This window comes from Tiliqua scincoides, chromosome 7 (genome assembly GCF_035046505.1).
Source record: "Tiliqua scincoides isolate rTilSci1 chromosome 7, rTilSci1.hap2, whole genome shotgun sequence".
NCBI lineage: Eukaryota > Metazoa > Chordata > Lepidosauria > Squamata > Scincidae > Tiliqua > Tiliqua scincoides.
Window position 1 is genome coordinate 35,749,920 of NC_089827.1, and position 21,465 is coordinate 35,771,384.

A 21,465-nucleotide genomic window follows, 5' to 3' on the forward strand; every position below is an offset into this window, starting at 1 on the left:
AGGCCTAAATATGTTTTTACTCTCCTGATTGCTCTCCCACCATTCAATGCAGCGCATGCTCCATCAGCATGGCTGCATCACCAGTAATGGTGGAGCATAGCGTTGGGTAGTAAATCTTACATTTTCTTTTAGTTTGGCAAGCAGTTCAATATTATAGAAGAAAAGACCAGTCCTGTTTGAAGCTTCCCTCAATGAAACAGTGATTGCAGGCAATAAGTCTACATGCACATGTAAGTACTTGCATCACAGGAACATCCAAGAGTACCTATTCCCATAAGTAGTGTGTTTATGATTTGCTCCAACCATGGTGGAACCAACCTGGAGCTAAAACAAAGTATTCATGTTATCCAATGTCACATAATTAACCCAGACCGTCTTCATAAGATGGTGGAAATCAAGCGTCCAGCACACGTGAGATTGAGCTCACAAGAGTCAGAAATATTTTGTTCACAAAGACAGGGAACAATCTGGTTTAGTTTTTTTTTTTCCTTTTAGAAAAAGAGAGCAAAATGTTCAGTCTTCACATTGTACATTTGTCATAATGATATTTATATATATATATATATATATTTATAAAAGTTTGTTTTCTTTTTTAACCAGAGTGCTTTGAATGGCTCTAGAGTGTCGTTAAATAACCCAAATGAAGTAATGAGAGTGACGTTAAGCAAGATTGAAATCAACGTTTCCATTAATTCACCCATTGTAAGAAACATCCAAACTTGATGGGACAGTAGGCCCAAAATTAAGAACAGAAAAAGAGATGACTGGGAAAAGAAGCAGTTGTTTTCTGATGTATATATCAAAAGGAGAAAAGGAGGACAAAAAAAACCTTAATAGCTGTACTTGTCATTTGTGATAACTGCCAAATTAAAAAATGATAACATAATGTAGAAAAAGAGGGAAATAAATTATCATAATTTACTATCTGGGAACAGCTGACCATTATTATTCTTATCATTATTATAAGTACCATTACAATACTAGCATGAAGAGGCAGTTCAACAGAAAAAAAAATACAGTCATTAATTACAACCAATAACCAATAAAAAACAAAACATCTCTGACAGAGGACATGATGCACTACTCTGAACTGTCAACCCAGAGCAAATCTTGAGAGAGAGAGAGAGAGAGAGAGAGAGAGAGAAGACTGTTGAAGCAGAGTTGTAAATCATAAGCTGGGAACACATTCTATAGGGGCTTATTATGGAGGGATGGAGTTTGGCTGATTAATTTTGAAATTGGTATTTATCCTTTTATATCCCCATCCTACAAATTTGTCCAAGATTCTCTTCAGATCAAGAATAAATTGTGAATAAAATGTTCCACATGAATTCTTGGATTTCTGTCGGTGATGTTTTCTTGATAAAATTCTGGGCAAGAGTACTATCCATTTAATATTATCCAAGATGATGGCAGTGATTTCTCATGGCACTGCCACCACTTTGGAGAAACACATCCTGTGCCTGAATGTACCTAAAATGGCAACATCTGCTTCTCAAGATGATTGCACCTTTGTCAAGTATGGCTGACACATGTAGGCCAGCATGCTATATCCACTGAAAATGGCCAGCTATACAGATTATGTTGACCATGAGACACCTATGTTGCTGTGGCACCACTTTCTACCCATGGATGCAATTCATTTCAAGGCAAGCAGCTCACACAATCGTATGAGATGCTTCAATTGCCCAGTAATCACCTGATGAGCATTCAAATGATGTACATTTGTGCATGACTCACTGGTAGTCTTACAAAGATGGAAAGAACCAGCCCCCATGTCAACAAACCTAGCCCCATATCCTATAAGATGATTCAATTACTAAATAATATTTTGATAGCTATTTATCCAGGTGATTCTGGGGAGGGGGGGGAAGAAAGAGGATTCCACATCTTTCATTAAGAATGTACTAAATCCATTTTTCCTTGCTCAAATGTCCCTGACTTATGGCCATGGTTGCACCATTAAAGAAGGATGGGTCATTCTGATTGCTTGGCCAATGGCTTGGCCAACCATACAAGCAATGGTTTTGGTGCAGGAAGGTAGGTTGGTGATACTTCTTAGGATGTTCCACCAGCCCTTCCAACTATGTGGTTGCAAAAGGCATGCAGAAATGATTGCAAATGGGGGCACACTGGTAACAGACTAAAAGTATTCAGAGTTACACCTTCCTTAAAGGAATTCTGGACATACCTGTGTAAGGATATATAAGATGGCAGCCTTACAACCCAATCTTAACCAGCTTTCCCATGCTGATGCAGCCTGTGACTGCCTGTGGTTTTAGATTTGTGGATTGTGTGGTTGTGGATTTCCATGAGACAGCCACAATCACTACTTGTGTCAAAATACTTTGATTTTATTATATATTTATTTGAAGTATTTTTAGCCTGCCTTTCTCCTACAATCAGGAGGTGCCCATTAAAGGCACTCAGTTCATTTTAGCTGACAAATTACTGTGTATTAGCTTGTCTTAAAAATATAACATGATAGTGGAATCCGATTCCAAAGTGGCTCACTTTCTTGTCTAGACAGCCCACTTATGGAGCACCACAAGAGTAGACCCCTGTCTCATTCATTGCAACCTGTGTCTTTCCAATGTCAATTTCATACACTGGTGCCTGCTAAATCATGATGTGGGGGACAAGACTAGACCTTGGGAGCATGTCATCATGTTAATGACATCTTGAAAGATATCTCTTGCCCAATCTTCATGAACTTCCCATCTTGTTTAGGAAGGGAAAGGGTCGTGCTCATGCATATTGGGTGAGTACCACATATACTGTACATGCAATTTGCCCAGCCTATCATAGATGTCATTTGTTTGATGTTAGCTAGACATGCTCTGGGGCTCCAGGCTCAGCTTGTACCACAAGAAAGACATTACTATGGGTTCTGAATGTTTCAACACATGACATCAACCAATCTGCATCCTTTAGGAGCTGAACCCTTCATGTTCCTCAATACTGTGCTTAATTACACAACCAATGGGTCACATATTTCTGTATGTGGCAGTTTTAAAACAATTGTAAATTAGGGATGTCATACAGACTCGATCACTGAAAGTAAGTGGGACTATGATCCAGTAACTTCTTTTCATCTAACAATTGTATGATATTTATTCTTATTAGTACCATAAACACGCACACATACACACACATAAATCCAAGGTCATATATTTTTTTCCTAAAGCACTCTCTCTCTCTCTCTCTCTCTCTCTCTCTGTTTCACCTGAGAATGGCACCTACAAGTTTCCTTTAAAGTAAAAATAATAATAATAAAAAATCTAATCTCACCAGCTGCTGGTAATCAGGTTCTTCAAGGGATTGTCTAAGACACAACATTGCCCTAACTTAAGACTGAAGAGGATATGAAAGAAATGAAGAAAAGCCAACCAACTGGGAAACAAAAACACAAAACAGAAGTAGTTCAAGCACGTTAGTAAAAATTTGGCACTTGCTCAAAGACAAGGTCTGGTGTGCAATTGGTGACAAGATGCCCTACCTAGAAAGGAAAGGACTGATGGTTGGGGTGGTGGAAACAGTCATATGTTATAGCCCATGTGATGGTGCATGTTCCGTTCCTGACCTAATTTGTTGAACAGAGATCAGGATGGAACTGAGAGCACATGAGTCTTCTAGGTCCTCTTAACTGAAGCGGCAACTGATGACTGGGAAACTCACATACCCACCAAACAGGGAAGGGAGGCCAGATGCAGAATGGATTGTGGTACTTGAGTCTAAATTATGTATTTTAGGGAGCAGGATGGGCCATAACTCCATGGTGGAGTACATACCTTATATGCTGAAGGTCTCAGGTTCAGTTCCTGATATGTCCAGAGTAGACCCCTGGCTGAAAGCCTGAAGAACTACAGTCAGATGGGACAGACATCATGGGGCTAGCTGGACCAATGAACCAATGGCATAAGGCAGTTTCCTATGGTCATGATACATGGGTTTCTATACTCTAAAACTGTGCAGAGGTTCACTGGAGACTGCCCAGTAATTGGTTTGCAACAGGGTTATGCACAGGCATGGCATTGCAGCTTCCATAGCACATATTCAGATCCCTTCCTATCTTTGAGCAGCAAAGGCAGCGAATTAGAATGCACAATGCCAAACTGGTTCTGTTCCCACCTTCCAGCCAGACGCATGTGTGCCTTGAACCCTATCTCTGGACAGGAGGAAGAAAAGAATTTGGGAGCACTGGAGGGGGAAGTATGAAGAATTTTATCATCTCTTTTTTTTTCCCTGTCAGGTGCATTACTTCCCCCTTCACCCAAAAAGAAATCTTATTTTTCTTTAAACTGTAGCACAAAACAACAGAACACATTCACAAGCCACTTGTTGGCACTGTGTACCTGAGTGAGAATTTTCTAGAACATTGTAGAACAAACAGCCATAATGTTTATTTGAAAAAAAAAATAATAATAAAAGTTGAACGGGTAAGACTTCAGTGCTGGGTATAGCAGCTGAATTACTGGCAATATTTTACCCAGAGCTTATTTGCGTCCTTTTTGTTGCCGTTAGTTGTCTTCCTTGTCATGGTTTCTTCCTCTGAGCCTTTGTCTCTTTTTAAATGTTTGTTTGCTTTCAAAAAGTTTCTGATGCAGGCTGATGTCTATTAAATCAGCTGACACCCCAACTAGTTAAGACTAAGAGTTTAAGTAACAGTCAGTGTATGAGGATTCAGTTCATGTGCTTGGCCACTGGGCAAGAAACCAGCTGGGGCTTTCCACTGAAGTCCTCCAAGGTCAACACCAAGAATTGGGACCACTTATCAGTTGGCTTGTCCTGCAATGTGGTTTTCACTGTCACTGCCATAGTCCACGTCGGGGTCATCCTCGTCTTCATCGTACTCATCGTACATTTCACCATTGATGTCATCGTTCTGCATCTCCTCTTTGACGTGGGAAGGCTCCTCGCTTTTCATGCCGTAAGTGCTCTGGATAACGGGCATGCCAGGCTCTGGGCTGCTAGACACACTCGAGTGCTCCGAGGGCAGATGCGGGGAGGGCATGCCTGCCATCGCAATGGCTCCTGGGTAGACGACACCAGCTGTGGCAATAGGAATCTGTGCTTGCTGTCTGTTGGTGAAAAAGGAAAACCACCAGCAAAAAGAGTTAGGAATCGGAAAAGGCATTTTATCATGAGTGGTTCTTTCAGTTGTATGATAGGCCCTTAAGGGCGCAATCCTAACCCCTGACATAAGCACAGACATAAGGGCAATGCAGCTCCAAGGTAAGGGAACAAACATTCCCTTACTTTGAGGAGGCCTCTGTGAGTGACACCCAACTGCAGAATGCAGCACATGTCTCATTGGTACTGCTATGCCAGTGCTGGAAAGCACTGACATAAGGGGTTAGGATTGCGCCCTTAGTCTATAATATTGGGGTCACAGCTGACCCCAAAGGGTGTACAAATATATAAATTCCCCCCCTTGCCTGAAGCACTCCATGAACTCGTCTATGATTGAACGGTTGAATGTTCTGTGAGGTATCCATTGCCACTTATTGGAGAGGTAGTATTATGTAGCATACTGAAACTGGGGAAACCCAGGTTCAAATCCCCTTTAAGCTTTAAAGCTCTATGTGACCCTGGGACAATCAACAGCTCTCAGTTTAACTGCCCTTACAGGGTTGTTGTGGGTATATAAAATGGTGGTGGGGGGAAGGTTAAAACTGTGCATGCTGCCCTGAGCTCTTTGGTGGGATAAAATACAATTAAAGGTTTCACAAAATGGGCAGTTAGACTCTAGCCCAGCCATTTTCAACCACTGTGCCGTGGCACACTGGTGTGCTGTGAGTGGTCCACAGGTGTGCCACTGGAATTTGGGGGAAGGTCATTTATTAGCAGGGTCAATGGAGATGTGAGTCCCCCCGGCAGCATGGTGTGCCTTGTCAATTGTAAAAACCTGGTGGTGTGCCTTGACCATTTTAGAGGCCTTGTCAGTGTGCCACGAGATGAAAAAGGTTGAAAATAGCTGCTCTAGTCAAATCCAAGAAAAAGGAACGCCTGCACATCCAAGAAACTGAATTACCAGTCTAAATTAACAGGGCGAAGTTGCAGTGGTGTCCCCAGAGGGATGCAAATGCACTGGGGGCTGCGCTTGGGGGGGGGGGGGGCTGTGCAGCGACCCTTACACTGGGAACCATGCCGAGAGTGGCTGCAGGAGTGCAGCCACTGTTGGAGCTATTCCGTGCTGTGCTGAGGGCCACCCTCCTCCCCTCTCCTCCCCTTCTTTTCTTCAAAGGGGAGGAGAGGGGGAGCAGTGCTCAGACCAGTCTGCACTCCTGCAGCCACTCTTGGCATGGTTCCCAGTGTACCCAGGAGGGCGAGAGGGTCGCTGCACAGCCCCCCCCCAAGCACTACCCCCTCCACCCCCTTAAAGAAAGGGGAGGAAAGGGGGTGGTTGTCAGATGCAGCAGGAAGCAGTGCGTACCTCCTCTGATATTGGGGGAGATGCGTGCAGCTTCTCTGGATTCATTGGAGTGCTTTGCGGCCACAGGAAACAGCACCCAGTGGGTGAGCACCATTTACTTTCTGGAAGCAGTACTCACCTCTGCTTCCAGTGGCCCCAAAATGCTCTGATGGAGCCTTTCACGCCACTTAGAAGTGGTACGAAAGGCTCTGTCACAGCCAGGGCTGCCTCCTTCCTTCCCCCTCAAAGGGGGAAGGGAGGAGGCAGCCCTGCAGAAGTAATTGTGGTGACAATGACATCACTGCAATTACTTCCAGGTCAGGGGTGGGGTGGTGTAAAAACAGAGGTGGCCCCAGGTGGGGAAAAGTCCAGGACTGTCTCTGCAGGGTTGCAACAGCTAAGAGCCGGAGGCATTCGCTACTTGCTCTTTTTAGGTACTGAGTTGTTTAAAAATGCACAAATAAGGTTTTAGGAATATGAGAGTCCCCAGAGGAATCATTCACATAGAGAGGTCTTTCAGGTATAGAGCTTCATCTACCACCAGAAGGGCAGACCTCACATCTATTCTCTTACTTTTTCAGTGCCTGAAAACAAATGTGGGCAGAGCAGGACAGGAACCAGGGCAGGGATGGGGGTGTGCTGAGGGTGGGAAGGGGGTGCCCTTCTGCACTGCAAAGCTTTGCCACAGGAGACAGGAGGCAGATCGCTGGACAACAGAGGGCTTAACTGAGAGTGAAAGCTGGCCCTGCTGACTGACTGCACGATATGCCTCAGAATGGCCCTGAAAGGGTCCGAGGCAGGTCGGAACAGAATCCCCTGCCACATTTCTAAATCTGTTGCCATCAAGGAAAAGTAGTATCTTTTCCAGCCCAAGACCTGGGACATTAAACCCTAAGATCCATGGCTGGAAAAGATGTGTGAATTTATGGGAGTATCTGCTGCCACTGTCACAGCTTCCACCTTCCCCTTCCCCATAGCAAAAAACACTTTGGGGAAACGGAGAGAAAGAGGTGGATCAGGCAGCAGTGCCAGTGACATGCCAGTGACATGCATTACCAGCTGGAGAGCCTGTGAGTTGACTACAAGTTCCAGGATTCCCAGCTGGAAATGATACTCCCCTCGGAGGCCTTTTCCTTGGCTGGAAGAGAGGCATGTGGAGCGCCATTCCTGCCAGGGATCCTGCAACTTATAGGCAAGTCTCAGGATCTCTGGTGGGAAAAGAATGCTCTGCATCTATGCAGTGCCCCACTGCCATCTCTTCCTACCCCTTTCTCAAGGGAAGGAATTTTTTTTTTTTTGTCTTTGCCTTGAGGAGGAGAGGGGGGAACCCTGAGCAGGAATGCAAGCAGAATCAAGGCGGAGACAGTCACTCAAGGTAGACTGTGTCCGTCTTGGTTCTGTTCATCAGTATTTGAGGAGGGGTATTTGTTCAGCCAAACTTTGAATATTTGCCCTACCCCTACCCCGTGCTGATCAAATTCCATCTTTTCTAGGATATAGCTTGAGCATATCCTTGATAGCATTCTCAAAACAAGACTGGAGGTCACTGGGCAACAAGTGCACCCCTCAGACAATGAAAGCTCTCTGTATGCTGTCTCGAGGACTCTGAAAAGCTACCCAGTTCACCTGCATCCTGAGCATATAAACTCAGAACCAAGTCCCATTCACTTGGTGAAGGATTTCCTTCGCTCAGGCCTGCAGTCTTACAGCTGGCTTCCATGCAGCGTAAGACCAGTTGAGGCCCATGAAAATTCATGGGTTTAAGGTGCACTGACCCTTGCACAGAATTCTAGCCCTGGCAGATGCAATGCCCTTCATTCAGAGAAAAGCAAATCCGCTTCTGTTAGCTCTTCCCTTATTGTGAAGAACTCATTTAGAGCACACCATTCTGGAACCTTCAGACCAAAACTACCTCCTCCCTGCCCCCCCCCCCCAAAAGAAGGAATCTGGCAGGCTTGCTAAGGAAACTGAATCTGAAATTCAACTGAAATTACATTTCAGATCTTGCAAGGTTAATTTTGTCTCCCTAACATTGTCAGGCATCAGTGTTGGCGAGATAAGTGGAATTTTTTAGAGGCTTTGTTGGTGCCTATTCTTGCTCTGAGAGGTACACCCCTCCCTCTCTTTTTAATCTCCTGATGCCAAGGGTTGGCCAGCTTCCCTATGTTTGTTTCAGCGCTTACCAGTGGGATCACCGGACTTGCCAACACCACAGGGTTAAGCGGCTCAGATTTCTGGGCTGAGCTGCTTATTATTACAATGTACACTGTAGCTGTTTATAAAAACTGCCTGGTGACACTTAGCGGTAGCTGGACAGATTCATCTCTGTTCATCGTTACTGACATCCATTAACCAGACTCAAGCAGCTGGCTCTCATTCCAAAAACACTGGGCACGGTCCAGCCACAGACTTAGAGCACTTTTAAGTCTCCTTGATTTCAACAGGAGAGATTTAAACCTGCGCCCAGCTCTCATGTTAAAACAAAACAAAACAAAACAGCAAGGGGACTCAAAAGTGTTTAACTTTGGTCAGGTCACACAGTTATCAGCTTAGAAAAAGGATGCTTTCTTTTGGATGAAATGGGTTTCATTTTTCTTTGCTAGGAAAATGCCAGTTGTTACATTATAACCTTCTTGGAAGGGGATGCATGGTGAGGGAACCATTAGTGTGGAAACCCCTGATGGTGAGGTTTAAATAATCTGTGTGCTTAGAAGGTGGGGATGAACATCCAAACGTTCAGCTGAATTGGGAAAGTTGAATTGGGAATTCAGTGGAATTGGGGAAAGTTGGTTCACATGTTCAGCACTGAGGCACTAATCCATGATTAATCAAGTTATGAAAAATTGAATGACAGACATATCAGTGGGCCCTTAGAAGAAACTGAACCACCCAGTACCCAGGTTGGGGGACAGCAACCATTTTTTACTTCTTCCTGTAGGATGAATGACAGCTATTCCTTATGTGGGAGAAAATAAATAGGTGCATTCATGAACAACATTAGCTTGTGGAGTGAGGGCTAGGTTCATCCTGAGTCACATCTTGTCTGCCTGTGCCTTGCCAATTGGGAGTGGGCCACAGTTCCATGGTAGATCACCTCTAGCACAGCTAGAGCGTCCCAACATCCTCAGCCAATGATACTGAGATAGTAGAGCTGGGATGAAAGAGCCTTGTCTGAATTAATGGGGAGCCACTGCCTACAGAATAGGAAATGCTGAGCTAACGAAAACTAAATACTGTATCTGATAGTCTAAGGCAGCTTTGTATTTTCATTTTGTCAGGCTAAACAGGAGCCAATGAAGACTCAAGCCTGGAAAAATTTCTGAGAAACAAACGTTTTGTTTGGGGGTTTACAACCATGTGTTAAAAAGCCAAGTCACAAACGTGGTGGAGGCCTACCACTGGTAGGGCTCCACCACCATGAGCTAAACTGGTAGTCAAAGCTTTCCCACAGTCTCCTGTGCACCCAAGTGGTTCTGATCCTATTTCCTGAGTCAGCAAAAAGGAGTTGCAAGAAAAATCTCCGCCCACCTTCCTCAGTTTGTCCCCTTTAGTTGAGCCCATTCACCTCAGGAAAGCCCTGCATTTCCTGCTAATGCAGCATAAGACCTGCAGTGCTGAAATAAGAACATAACATAAGAACAGCCCCACTGGATCAGGCCAGAGGCCCATCTAGTCCAGCTTCCTGCATCTCACAGCACACGGCCCTTTCAAGTGAAATAAATGTAAAGTGCCCTATAGGGCCCATACCCGACATTGAAATACTGCCTCATCTCTTGGCGTCTGTTGCGCATGATTGCCTTATATTCGCCGATTCTCAACTTCTTCCCATCCACTAAGCATGTGCGCTTTGGCCTGGGCTTGTACTTGTAGTCCGGATACTTCTCCAGGTGCTGCTTGCTCAGGCGAGCCTGCTCCTCATAGTATGGCTGTTTCTCAAGGTTCGTCATAGCTTTCCAGCGAGAGCCTGTCGTGAGAAGAATGGGAATGAGAGCCAACCTCCCAATTGGCCTATCTGACAGTGGTCTGGAAGGCGGGCGACAAATATGCCTAATGCGCACCTTTGGGGACAGATCTAAACACTGAAGAACTTTTATGTGCCTTCAGAGAAGTTTCACACTTTATTTTACTTTATGGAAATAAACATGATAATGATGTAAATGAACGGGAGGCTGCAAAAATGGAATCTCCATTTGTAGTCATTTGCTCATGTCTGGGCACATTTGTTTGGGAATGAATGGGCCTTGTTTATATCATTTCCATTTGTTCTGTAAACAAAAGCACATGCCTAGTGCCCTGGTAGCCCTCCCAATTTTAATCAGGGCATGGCGAAAGATAAACTAAAAGTTCCCTTTTAGGGCAGGAGGTCTGGTCTAGAGGGTTGAGCCTCCATTTGCCTGAAGATAACATCCGAAGGTCACCAGTTCGAGGCCACCAGCACCGTGCGACCTTGAAGCAGCTGACAAGCTAAGCCGAGTTATTCCATCTGTTCTGAGCATGGGAGGATGGAGGCCAGAATGTGTGACCAGATCAAGAAAGAAACATCTGAATGTTGTGGTTTCTTGAAAGATAGAACCTTCTTTCAAATTGTAAAAATCCCTACGGGGGTTTAAATTGCCTGCCTATGTAAACCGCCTTGAATAAAGTCTAAGGAGAAATCTGAGGACCAAGAAAGGCGGTATAGAAATACCTGTATTATTATTATTATTATTATTATTATTATTATTATTATTATTATTATTATTCCCTAACTTTGAGGAGACTTCTAGTATGCTGCCCCCTGCTGGATGCAGTGCATGCTCTGATGGCTGCATCAGTGTGTGTGGGGTGCGGGGGTTAGTTAGAATTGGGCTGTAAGAGTGTAATCTGAGGTCATTACTGTTGTTTAACACACACATACACACACACTGCATTGGTCCTAGAGCATGAATGACATAAACGATTGAAGTTATGACTCTTAGGGCACAATCCTAACCAGGTCTACTCAGAAGGAAGTCCTCTTTTGTTCAATGGGGCTTACTCTCAGGAAAGTGTGCAACTTCCCAGCACTGACATAGTGTGCCAATGTGGTGTGCTCTACATCCTGCAGTGCGGAGGCAGTCAAGGGGGCCTCCTCAAAACAAGTGCATGTTTGTTACCTTAACTTGGGGCTGCACTGCAGCTAGGTAAGTGCTGGGAAGTTGGTTAGGACTGCACCCTTATGGGATCAACTTCTCTTGCTCTGCAGGCAAACAGGATCGAGGCAATGTTTTGATAACATTTGAGAAAAGAATATTACAACCGGGGGAACAATATTCATTAACCATCCGGATTGCTCTGCCTAGTGGAGCTGGGCGGAGAGATTTTGTTCTTAAAATATACTCATGATACTCATAAATCTAGGTTGAAAGATCTGGGGTGGGGGGAGAAAAGAAATGATCCAATGGGATATTACTCAGTTCAGCCTTGTAGTGCTCAGTCTTTGGGGGGAAACTGAGATGGGCCTGGTTGTTAAAAGAGAAGTTGAGATGGAAAGTATTCCTGTGCTCCAACTGGAAAAACGTTACAAGGACATTGTGGGGGCAGATCAAGTCATAACTTGGGAGATAATCTTTTCCTTCCTACTTGCTGCATTTAGCTCATTCTGTTGCTTGCACTATGCCTGGATCATCATACCCCCTGGACAGTTTTTAATATACACAAAGCTTATGTCTCCTCCCTGTACAAACATTCCATCTCCCTCCTCCCAAAACTCCAGAAAAAAATAACTAGCCTTTCATAGGGAAGTCTCACTATTTTTACAGCCTACTTTACACTTGGTCATGATAGTCTTTTGGTGCAATGTGCCCTTCTCTTCAGAAGGGAAACATATGCTAGAAGCCCAGCATGAAACCAGACAGAAATCTTTCAAAGGAAAGGCAATATGTCTACACACACACACACACACACACACACACAGAGAGAGAGAGAGAGAGAGAGAGAGAGAGAGAGAGAGAGAGAGAGAGAGAGAGAGAGAGAGAGAGAGGCTCCTTCTTCTTTCCATCAGGTGACATGGAAGACCAAGAACATAAGCAGGAAGCACAATCTTTCACTACTAACTGACAGGTTTATTTCCTGTTTTGAAGAGACCCAAGAATAAACCTCTTGACCCACAGCAGTGAGAGTGTCAGTCCACTTCACATTCCTTCTTTTCACAAGCTCCCTGTGCAATAGCAATGGCTATCTGGCAGTTGAGTGTGTACTGGCCATGCCCACAACTATTGCATTATGACTAGCAGCTCACTAGTTCTTCATCATCATCATCATCACCACCACCACAATTTCTGCAGCACATTTCAGTGTACCTGTGGAAATTTCACTCATATTATAGAAACATATCAGCTTCCCTTGAAAATGCACCAGGGACTTTTCCTATAATGAACCCTATCAGGGACAATGAGACAATGAGAGACATTGGTTTTACCTGATTGACATTCATTTTACCAATGAACTCATAGGTTCATTGATAGGGACAATGAACCCTACTCAGTCTCTAGGGGACTCTATGTATATTCTTTTAACAATGATAGTCAATGGGACTTACTCCTGGGTAACTGTGGGTAGGATTGCAGCCTAGGATTTTCCTGCTTGATGATGTCACTTTGGGTCATGACATCACTTCTGGTGGGGCCTGATAAATTCTCATTCTAAAAAGTGGGTCCCAGTGCTAAATGTGTGAGAACCACTGTTTTAGAGAATAGCAGGTTCTGATTTAGGCACCAAGTCTACTTGCAGCTAAGTCCCACTGAGTTCAGTGTGGCTGACTCTCAAGGATGCAGGACAGTCTAGGACTGCATCAGGGCAGCATTAGGCTACCAGGATATAAAACTAAAGTAACTTTTCAATGTGGGGTTTCTGTTTAGAAATGACTGAGGCTTGTAAAATTCTGCCTGGTGTGGAGAAAAGGGAGAGTGAGCAGTTTTTCTTCCTGTCTCATAGATTAAGACTAGAACACAGGACCACCCAATGAAATTGATTTGCAGGGACTTCAGGACAGAAAATGCAAAGTGCCTTTTAGCACACTGCATGATTTGACTGTGGGACTCTCTGCCACAAGGTATGTTAAATTCATTCACTGAAGACACATCTGTCAATGGTGACTAGTCATGATGCTAAATGCTACCTGCAGGAGAGGTATGGAGAGCAAATGCGAGGAGCGGGGTAGGCCAGCAGGGCTCTTTTTCTTTTCCTTTTGATTCCTAAACTTCCTCCTACTGCAGGTAGAAAAGGATCAAGAGTTGTGGTGGTAAAGAAACCATCACCTTTTGATATGGAAAATTCTCTTTAGCCCAGGGATGTAACCAGGGTCAGGCAGGCTGGGTACTAGTCAAGGGCCAATGCCTTTTGGGGGCCACACAGCAATGCTGACCCCTCACTAATGGTGGCAGAGGTGTTGTCCAATGCACCATTGGGCTGGGTAGGGGCACCGCTGTGTGGCTGTGAATTCTGTATCAGCTAAATTATTTTAAAATCTCTATGTGTGGCTGAAAGTCAGAATTGCAAGACCACCGTTGAAAACAGGGATCATTTTTAATTTTTTTTTTTAATTTTTAGAAAAAGCCCTTGCTGAAAAAACTGGAGCCATTCTGACTTTTTGATAGTTATCACCAAAAATCAGAAAATTCAATGTCAGGCCCACACTAAAAATCAAACTCTCAACAAATATGAATGGAAAAATTGAGAGGCTCAAGCTCCTGTAAAAAAACCAAAATACCAGGTTTCCTCACAAGTTGTTTCTTTTGAAAAAAAGAAAAAAAGACCTCAGATACACAAGTTTAAGCAGCAATGAACAGATGGGAGACACACATGTGCACAGTTGACTTTGCTAACAAATCCATGCATTGGTACATTTTTAAAAAAAGATGCTCAAGGCATAATAGCTGTGTAAAAATCTAATCCATAGACACAGTAATACTGGAAAGGGCACTCTTCTCATTGTACTACAAAAGTCTCTCTCTCTTACACACACACACACACACGCTTTACAAGCGTGCATGTAAAGCCAGGTTCAGCAACAACCTCATCTAATCCACAGTCAATGACACTTCAGACATCCGACCCCAGTTCAATGCCCAACAGAAAGAAAATATATGATGATGGTGAGTTGAACAATTGCAGCTGTCTTGCCAAGAGACCCGAATACCTGGTTGATCTGTGAGCTTCTATTCACTCTCCTTCCCCAAGTTAATAGAGAGATCCCTGCTGTGTTCAAAAACTGGCCTTTGACAACTCAGAAGGGACCTTTGCAACGTTTCCGCCAGGAAAGAGGAGAGTGTCTCACCCCTCTTTATTGGGGAGGAAGAGATGTTCCCATCTTCCTCTGATGTTTCAAAGAAAAATGATCTCTCTCTTGCATTCAAACCTCACCACTCTTGCAGCTTAATGAGTTTGAGAGCAGAGCAGGACAGTCATCACTAGGAGAATCTGGAGTGCATTTGCACGTCATACTCCACCTACTGTATTTTTAATCAGAAAAAGATGCCCTCGATACGCTAGCTGCCCACCCTCTGCTGGCTCAGTCTAGCGCTAAGCAGTAAAAGGTGATTCCTTATGTTAAAATTTTCAGCCAAAAAGGCTTATTAAAACCAGATTTGGAGGGTATTATAAAATGCTTAGAAGCCCTTTAAAATGTCAACACAGATCCCCTAGAGACTGAGTAAAATGTCAGCCCAGCTCAAGCACCTATTTTAAGCGGAATGAATTAGTGGTGGGCTGTTGGAGGTTGTTATCCAAAACAATCAGTTAAGATGGGGAAATATCTTGCTCCCTTTATACTTTTCTATATGACAAGTGGCAGGGTGGGAGGGGGATGTTCACAGAGATCTGGCCCATTTCTGAAGACGATTACTTAGGGCCAAGTTTAATCAGGACCACTCTGAAATCCAGAGACTGAGCTAAACGGCTCACATCCCAGACTTGGATGCCTAATCTCACAGCTGTAACCAGCTTTAAATCCTTTCCGCCAGTGTGTATAAGTTTTATCGGTCCTTGGAAAAATGTAGACTCCTTATCTCACTTTCTTTTGACTAATCTAATCAATTCAGGCACCCTTTAAAGCCATCCTACCTGCTGTCTGTAACCAAGAGCTAGCATGTGGGCCTCTGCGCGTTCAATTCAACGGGAAAATCAATAGCAGTTGCTAATCCTGCTCTTAAAAGCATCTCTGCAGTGGCTGCATTTCACAGGTCGGATTGAGTCCATCTACACCTTACGCAGAAGGAGATGGTAGCATTCTGGACTGCCCCAACTTCAGCCATGTGTTAGCTACACACGTGGAGGAGAATGGAAATATAGCCCTGTCAAACTAGTGATCCACACCTTTGTTTGTATTTGTAACCTAGTACGGCCTACTCTGACTGACAGTAGCTCTCCAAGAATGCAGGCAAATGTCTTTTCAGGCCCAGAGCCTAATATCTTTATACAGAGAGGTAGGGAGTTGAACCCAGGACTTTTGACATGTAAAGCATGTGCTCTAACCATAATCTGCACTCCCTCCCTGAAGTTCCACTCCCAAGTGTCTTCCTTGGCTACCTAGTAGCCTCTTTCAGGCCTTGTTCAAATAACTTTTGGTTTCCCATGTGATAGAGTTGGACATAAGTCCATTAATTACATTGATCTGAAAGCATCTCAGGGAGGTGGAGAGTCATAGATAAGAGTGATTATTCCCAAATGGCAGTGGGTGGGGAGACCTTTCACACCAAAGAAACCAAGCTGGTGAAGCTTTTCCTTGCATGGAGTTAAGTGGCTCCAAAGCTTCACCTATTTTATTTCTGCATGTGGGGATGCTAAAGGCACAGAAGCAGGGTCAGTAAAAAAAAAAAAGGTGGCAGCTCTATAGTAGAAGCTGCGGCATGGCATAATCCGGACAGGGATGTGGTCAACAAGAAGGATCTGAAGAAAGAGGAAGTGTTATTGGCGGGTTCATGGAATAAAAAGTCTAGGAAGCACTGAGAAAGGGGGCCTTTTTGTGGGCTCCTGCTCTTGTCCTGCTCCCCTCCACAATCCTAGAATAAGACATTCCCAATCATGTCTCCTAAGGAAAGAGGAGTGATCTAGGCAGCAGTAAGCCTGCCAGGTTGTGCTCCTGTCCCTCTCAACTGACTACGAACTGACTAGCTCAGGCCACTGGGCTGGAAGCAATCTCTCACATCCAAGGGACTCATGTTCGCATCAATTCACTCTCTTGGATCTGGATTAATGCTCAGTGGAAATATTGCTGATCATGACCAAAGAGTTCTGCCCAAGTTTTGCTGCTCCGTTTTTATTTCCTTACCCAATATTTTGCTGATGTTGGAGTTGTGCATATCAGGAAAGGCCTGTAAGATCTTCCTTCGTTCATCTTTCGCCCACACCATGAAAGCATTCATTGGGCGCTTGATGTGGGGCTCATTGCTCCCACGCCCTCTGGATTCTCGGTAAATCCGAGACTCTGAGACCCCGGCACTTCCTGAACATTGGGGTAGAAGGAGATGAAAGGAAAATAGACGACTGTAATACAATTGTTTTTGAACTGCCTTTTCAGCAATTAGAGAATAACTGCACTCAAATGCAATTGTACATGATTTCTTTTTGAAGAAGAGAAGATTCAGGAGTACTTCTAAAGGTATGACCTCAGTTAAGTTATTTCTGCCCAACACTGCATATACACAACAGGGATCAAATACCTGTGGGCTGGGCAGAAATGGGTTAATACTGAATTGATACTGTACCCACAACCTCATGGAGTAATGGAGGACCTGGGATGATGCACAAGCATCCTTTGTTGTTGGAAAGGATCTGGAGGAATCCTTCCTTGCATCTTGCCTATTTTGTGGTGAGAAGATGGATACCCATTTAGAGAATATGGCAATACTTTTCTCTTTTCACACATTGCCAGTGAAGGTTAACAGGGAGCCCCAGCCAATCCTGGCTCCTGAGTAAGTCCATGTGCATGAGATAGATGTTTGAATGCTTTGCACTTTCAAGTGTGTGCATAGCACTGCTTGGATGTACCATGGTAAAATGGAATGTGTGAATTGAACCTAACAAGCCAATGGGCATTAGTGCAGCTTACTCTTAGACCTGTGCAATGATGGAGAAAGAAAATGGCATAAAAGTCTATCTCACTGGTTCCCAACCTTTAGGAGTTTGTGGACCACTGAGGCAAAAACTGGAATTGCCATGGAACACAGGCAACCTCCAACTCCTACACACAAAAAAAAATACAATTGAATTTGTAATAATTAGAGAAGATTTATTATATTTATCATTTATAGAGAAGATTTGTAGGTTGCTTCTTTTGTTGCCAGATGCCAGCAGTATGTTCAATGCCCTCTCTGTTGGTCCACTGGGAAGCACTTGTTCAGCAAGACACTGGAAGTCATCAAATGCAATCTTTTTTTCTTCTGAGACCTCATGGACCACTTCTCTGAGACTTCATGGACCACTTCTCAGGGTCTCATGAACCATCTGTGGTCCCCAGACCACAGGTTGGAAACCAGTGTTCTATCGTGTGCAAGCAAGCTTCTGTAAATTCACTGTACTCCTCACCAGATATGTGATTCACAGGTTTTCCATCTGATCACAGTTTTCCCTAATCTAGTTCTGTCTGCATCTTTTGTCTTGTCATCTTTACAGAGCCAAAGAGCTCTTATGGGTTCAGCCTTGGCCTTCTATTTATGACAGAAAGAACACTCACCCGCAGACTCACAATGCTATGTAAGCTGCTCTATTTATTGGTTGTTTCCTGTACAAGTTTAAGTACCAAGCATAGAAATGCTGTTTCTTCACTAGCAGTGGCTGTACAGGCACAGCTGGAAATAAGGCAAAGTGCTTTGCTACTGACCATCAGAGTCTCCGCTCATGTTGAAATCCATCATAGTATGGCTAAACTTCCCGTCCTCATTCTGTTTCACTGCCAATTGTTGAGTCAGGTTCTCCAGTGTCGTTTTGTCCTGGGTGGAGAAAGAAGAGAGGGCACAAAGCAGCCTTTTTATTAACATGCAACTGAATGGCTAACTTCATAGGTAATTTGCAAGATTCCCCTGGGAAAGAGATTTAGCAAATAACAAAGAGGAATGTTAAGTTGGAAAAACAAATTAAAGGGGGAAACACACAATTATTTCTGGGGAGGTATTATGGTTTGAACATTCACCCCTTCCATTAAAAATACAGCTTATTAACCAATGACGAGTAAACCTCAAAAAGCTTGCAAGATTCACCCACCCACTGGAGTGCCCGACTGGCATGTTTCTCGATCAGCTCAAACATTTCTGCTTGAATTCATTGTATGGCTATGGAATTTAGTTTACTTTCTTACTCATGAGACCGCAGGGCCAGTTAAGATGTTCGTTTTTCTGACACTTCAATTGATACTCATGTTTGAAAAAACTCATAAAACTTAATAGTGCAATCTGTGGAAAGTTAAGCACATGCCAGCACCATTTTTGATGTTAGTTTTTCCCCCACTGTCGGCTAAGATGCAAGGAAGGCAATTGGAAAAATGGCTGAAGTCTAAGGCCAAGTTGAAATAGTTACTGTGTTCACTAGTTGTGAATGAGCCTCCTCTTTAGGTGATTTTTCAAGGCTGCCTGCAAACAGGGGTGAAGAGTTTGTCCCAATTAGCATAGCTCCCACTTATCATAGCTGTTGCAGCCTTTCTCTCTTCTTTTACCCATAACATACCAGGACAATATCCATTGACTTCAATCTCATGATGACACTATGCAGCCAATGAGATTTGGCTGCATGATGATGTTTGAAGCTAAATTACTCTGCAGGCAATACTACTACTATTAAGAATATTTATTTATAAGAATACTGCTTTTCAACACAAACCGATGTGCATAGCAAAATAAACCAATAAATCATTCTCTGTTCCCAAAGGGCTCTCAGTCTAAAAGAGATGCAGAAGAGGCACCAGTAATAGTCACTAGAAAAGACACCATGCTGGAGTGAAGCAGGACAGTTTCTCTCCCCCTGAAGCAGGACAGTTTCTCTCCCCCTGCTTTCCCTTTAGGAGTCAGCTTGTCCTGTACAAAACTACGGCTAGATATAAGAGGGCACCACTTTAAAATGTGCCTCTCTGCCCAGTTAGCAAGGGTACTTCCTGTTCTCAGTCTGGTGTCTTATGAGACAAATATTAAGCAAAAATGGACCCAGCACAAATGAGGAACATGATGAGGAACTACCTGCCTGTGAACTTTGGCAAAAAGAGTGACTGGGAAGGGAGTTTGGTGAAACTTTTCACCCTCCCCCGAAGATGTTATTTTGAGCCATGAAAATCTCCTACAAAACTTCTGGTTCAGCTCTAACGCAGCACAAGGCAGGATTCAAAGACTAACTTAAGTTGATCAAGCAAGCTAATGGCCCATGCCTGGGCAGAACTCACCTAAGAAATTTCACCTGTCTTAAAAAAAACACAATTTTTTTTTTAATCCTCCCTTGAACATTCTCAGATGTTTTGCCTTGGAAGGAACACTGACCTTCAATTTGAATTTAAGTTTTTCAAGTTTCGGTCTAACGTGATTTATGATAATCCCTGCTAGATGATCATATATAGTAGACGGACTGTGTTTGGCTTGGTGAGTGAGCCTGTATGAGCACAAGGGAGCCCCAGCAGTGAAGCACCCCAGTGACTAAGCCCTGGGGCAAATGGGAAACAGACAAGTGAGAAAACAGAAAACAGGAAGTAAACATTAGCACTTATTTAATATGTAATTAACAAATGGAGGCCAGAGTGAAAGTGAGGAAGGGCACTGATAGTCAGGAACTGAATACTAAAGAGATAGTTCTGTAGAAGCTTATAGTTTTTCAGCTTATTCAGAACCCCCCGTTCTGATAGATTATATTTGTTTCGTTCAGCTGAACCTGATACCCTGGATCACATCCTTCTTCGGTGCTCCGCCCATCATAATCTTAGGTCCCATCTACTTGGCCCTTTTCTTTCTTCTCTTCCTGTTTCCCTTGTTGATCCTTTCCCAATTCTTCTTAGCGATTATTCCCCTTCCATCACCAATTTGGTGGCGGAATTTTTAGTGGTAGTCTCTATGGCAAAGGTCAGACGCTAATACCTGGTCAAGTGTATCTATTTGCTATGTTATATTTATTATTGTTTGTGGTCTTCCAATATGCCAATAAAGGTTTACCAAAGTAAGCTTTACTATAGCAGTTAAGGGTTGATTAGCTGCAGTAAAAACTCCACCTGAAATCCAAACTAATCTCTAATTTAAATCCTCAAAGAAGATACCGCATAACTGAAAAAGATACAAAGGAGGACAACCAAAATCCATGATGGACCATGTCATGATGGCTATGTGCTACCTCTGGTTCAATGAAAGTTGTCTGAATACCAGTTGCAGGAGAGCAATGATGGGGATAAATATACCTTCTATGCTGCTTGTGGGTTTTCCAGAGGAAGTTGGTGGGCCAGAGTGGGAAACAGAATACTAGACTGTGTGGGTCCTTGGCCTGATGTGGTAGGGCTTTTCTTATATTCTTAAGTTTTGCAGGCCTTCTGTGCACACGACAGGACTTACTTGTGTTATCCCAATGGCATTCCTTACCCTGCATCAGAGGCAATTCTCCTAGGTCCCAGGAGTTTGAGGAGAGATTTGTGTACAGGACAGGAACTTCAGAAACCCTGCTGTAGGCTCAGAGCTCTGGCGTGTGGCCTCTCTGTGTTTACAAACACATGTCTCCTTTGAATCCCTCTTATGTCTGAAAACATCATGTGGCAATGAGTAGCGCTTGTACTTTGCTTGGAGAATTTGCAACCAGTATGAAGCCTCAGAAGAAACTTGGCAGGACCTGTGTCTTTCCTAGGCTAGATAATCCGTACTCATCAGAGCTGCAAGTCATTTTCAAGCAGGAGAATACTGTTGCATTTCCAAACCATCACACGGAACGCAAAAGCAGACCTCTGTTTCCAAGCTGCCCAGCTCAACTTATATTGCTTCCGACTCCCTCCCTCTATGAAATGCTTGAAGCGATAAGAGAGACGAAAATGGAGACTCTTGTTTCAGCAACAAGGCGACCCCTAATCTCCCACTACTAAA

General features: G+C 43.8%; 1 protein-coding gene and 1 long non-coding RNA gene across 3 annotated transcripts in view; one reads left to right on the forward strand and one right to left on the reverse strand.

Annotated features, from left to right (window-relative positions):
• Window positions 1-1,298, forward strand: part of LOC136656947 (uncharacterized) — a 38,941-nt gene extending 37,643 nt beyond the window's left edge. Inside the window, exons 3-4 of the long non-coding RNA XR_010794729.1 lie at window positions 133-230; window positions 601-1,298. This is a non-coding gene — a long non-coding RNA (uncharacterized lncRNA). The remainder of the gene's footprint in view (window positions 1-132; window positions 231-600) is intronic.
• SOX5 (SRY-box transcription factor 5) overlaps window positions 592-21,465 on the reverse strand; it is a 445,318-nt gene continuing 424,444 nt past the window's right edge. For both annotated transcript variants that reach the window (XM_066633459.1, XM_066633458.1), the window contains 4 exons: window positions 18,255-18,363; window positions 16,704-16,877; window positions 10,163-10,379; window positions 592-5,081 (listed from right to left, as the gene is read on the reverse strand). In XM_066633459.1, coding sequence (XP_066489556.1) covers window positions 4,775-5,081; window positions 10,163-10,379; window positions 16,704-16,877; window positions 18,255-18,363 — 807 coding nt within the window. In that variant the 3' untranslated portion in view covers window positions 592-4,774. The remainder of the gene's footprint in view (window positions 5,082-10,162; window positions 10,380-16,703; window positions 16,878-18,254; window positions 18,364-21,465) is intronic.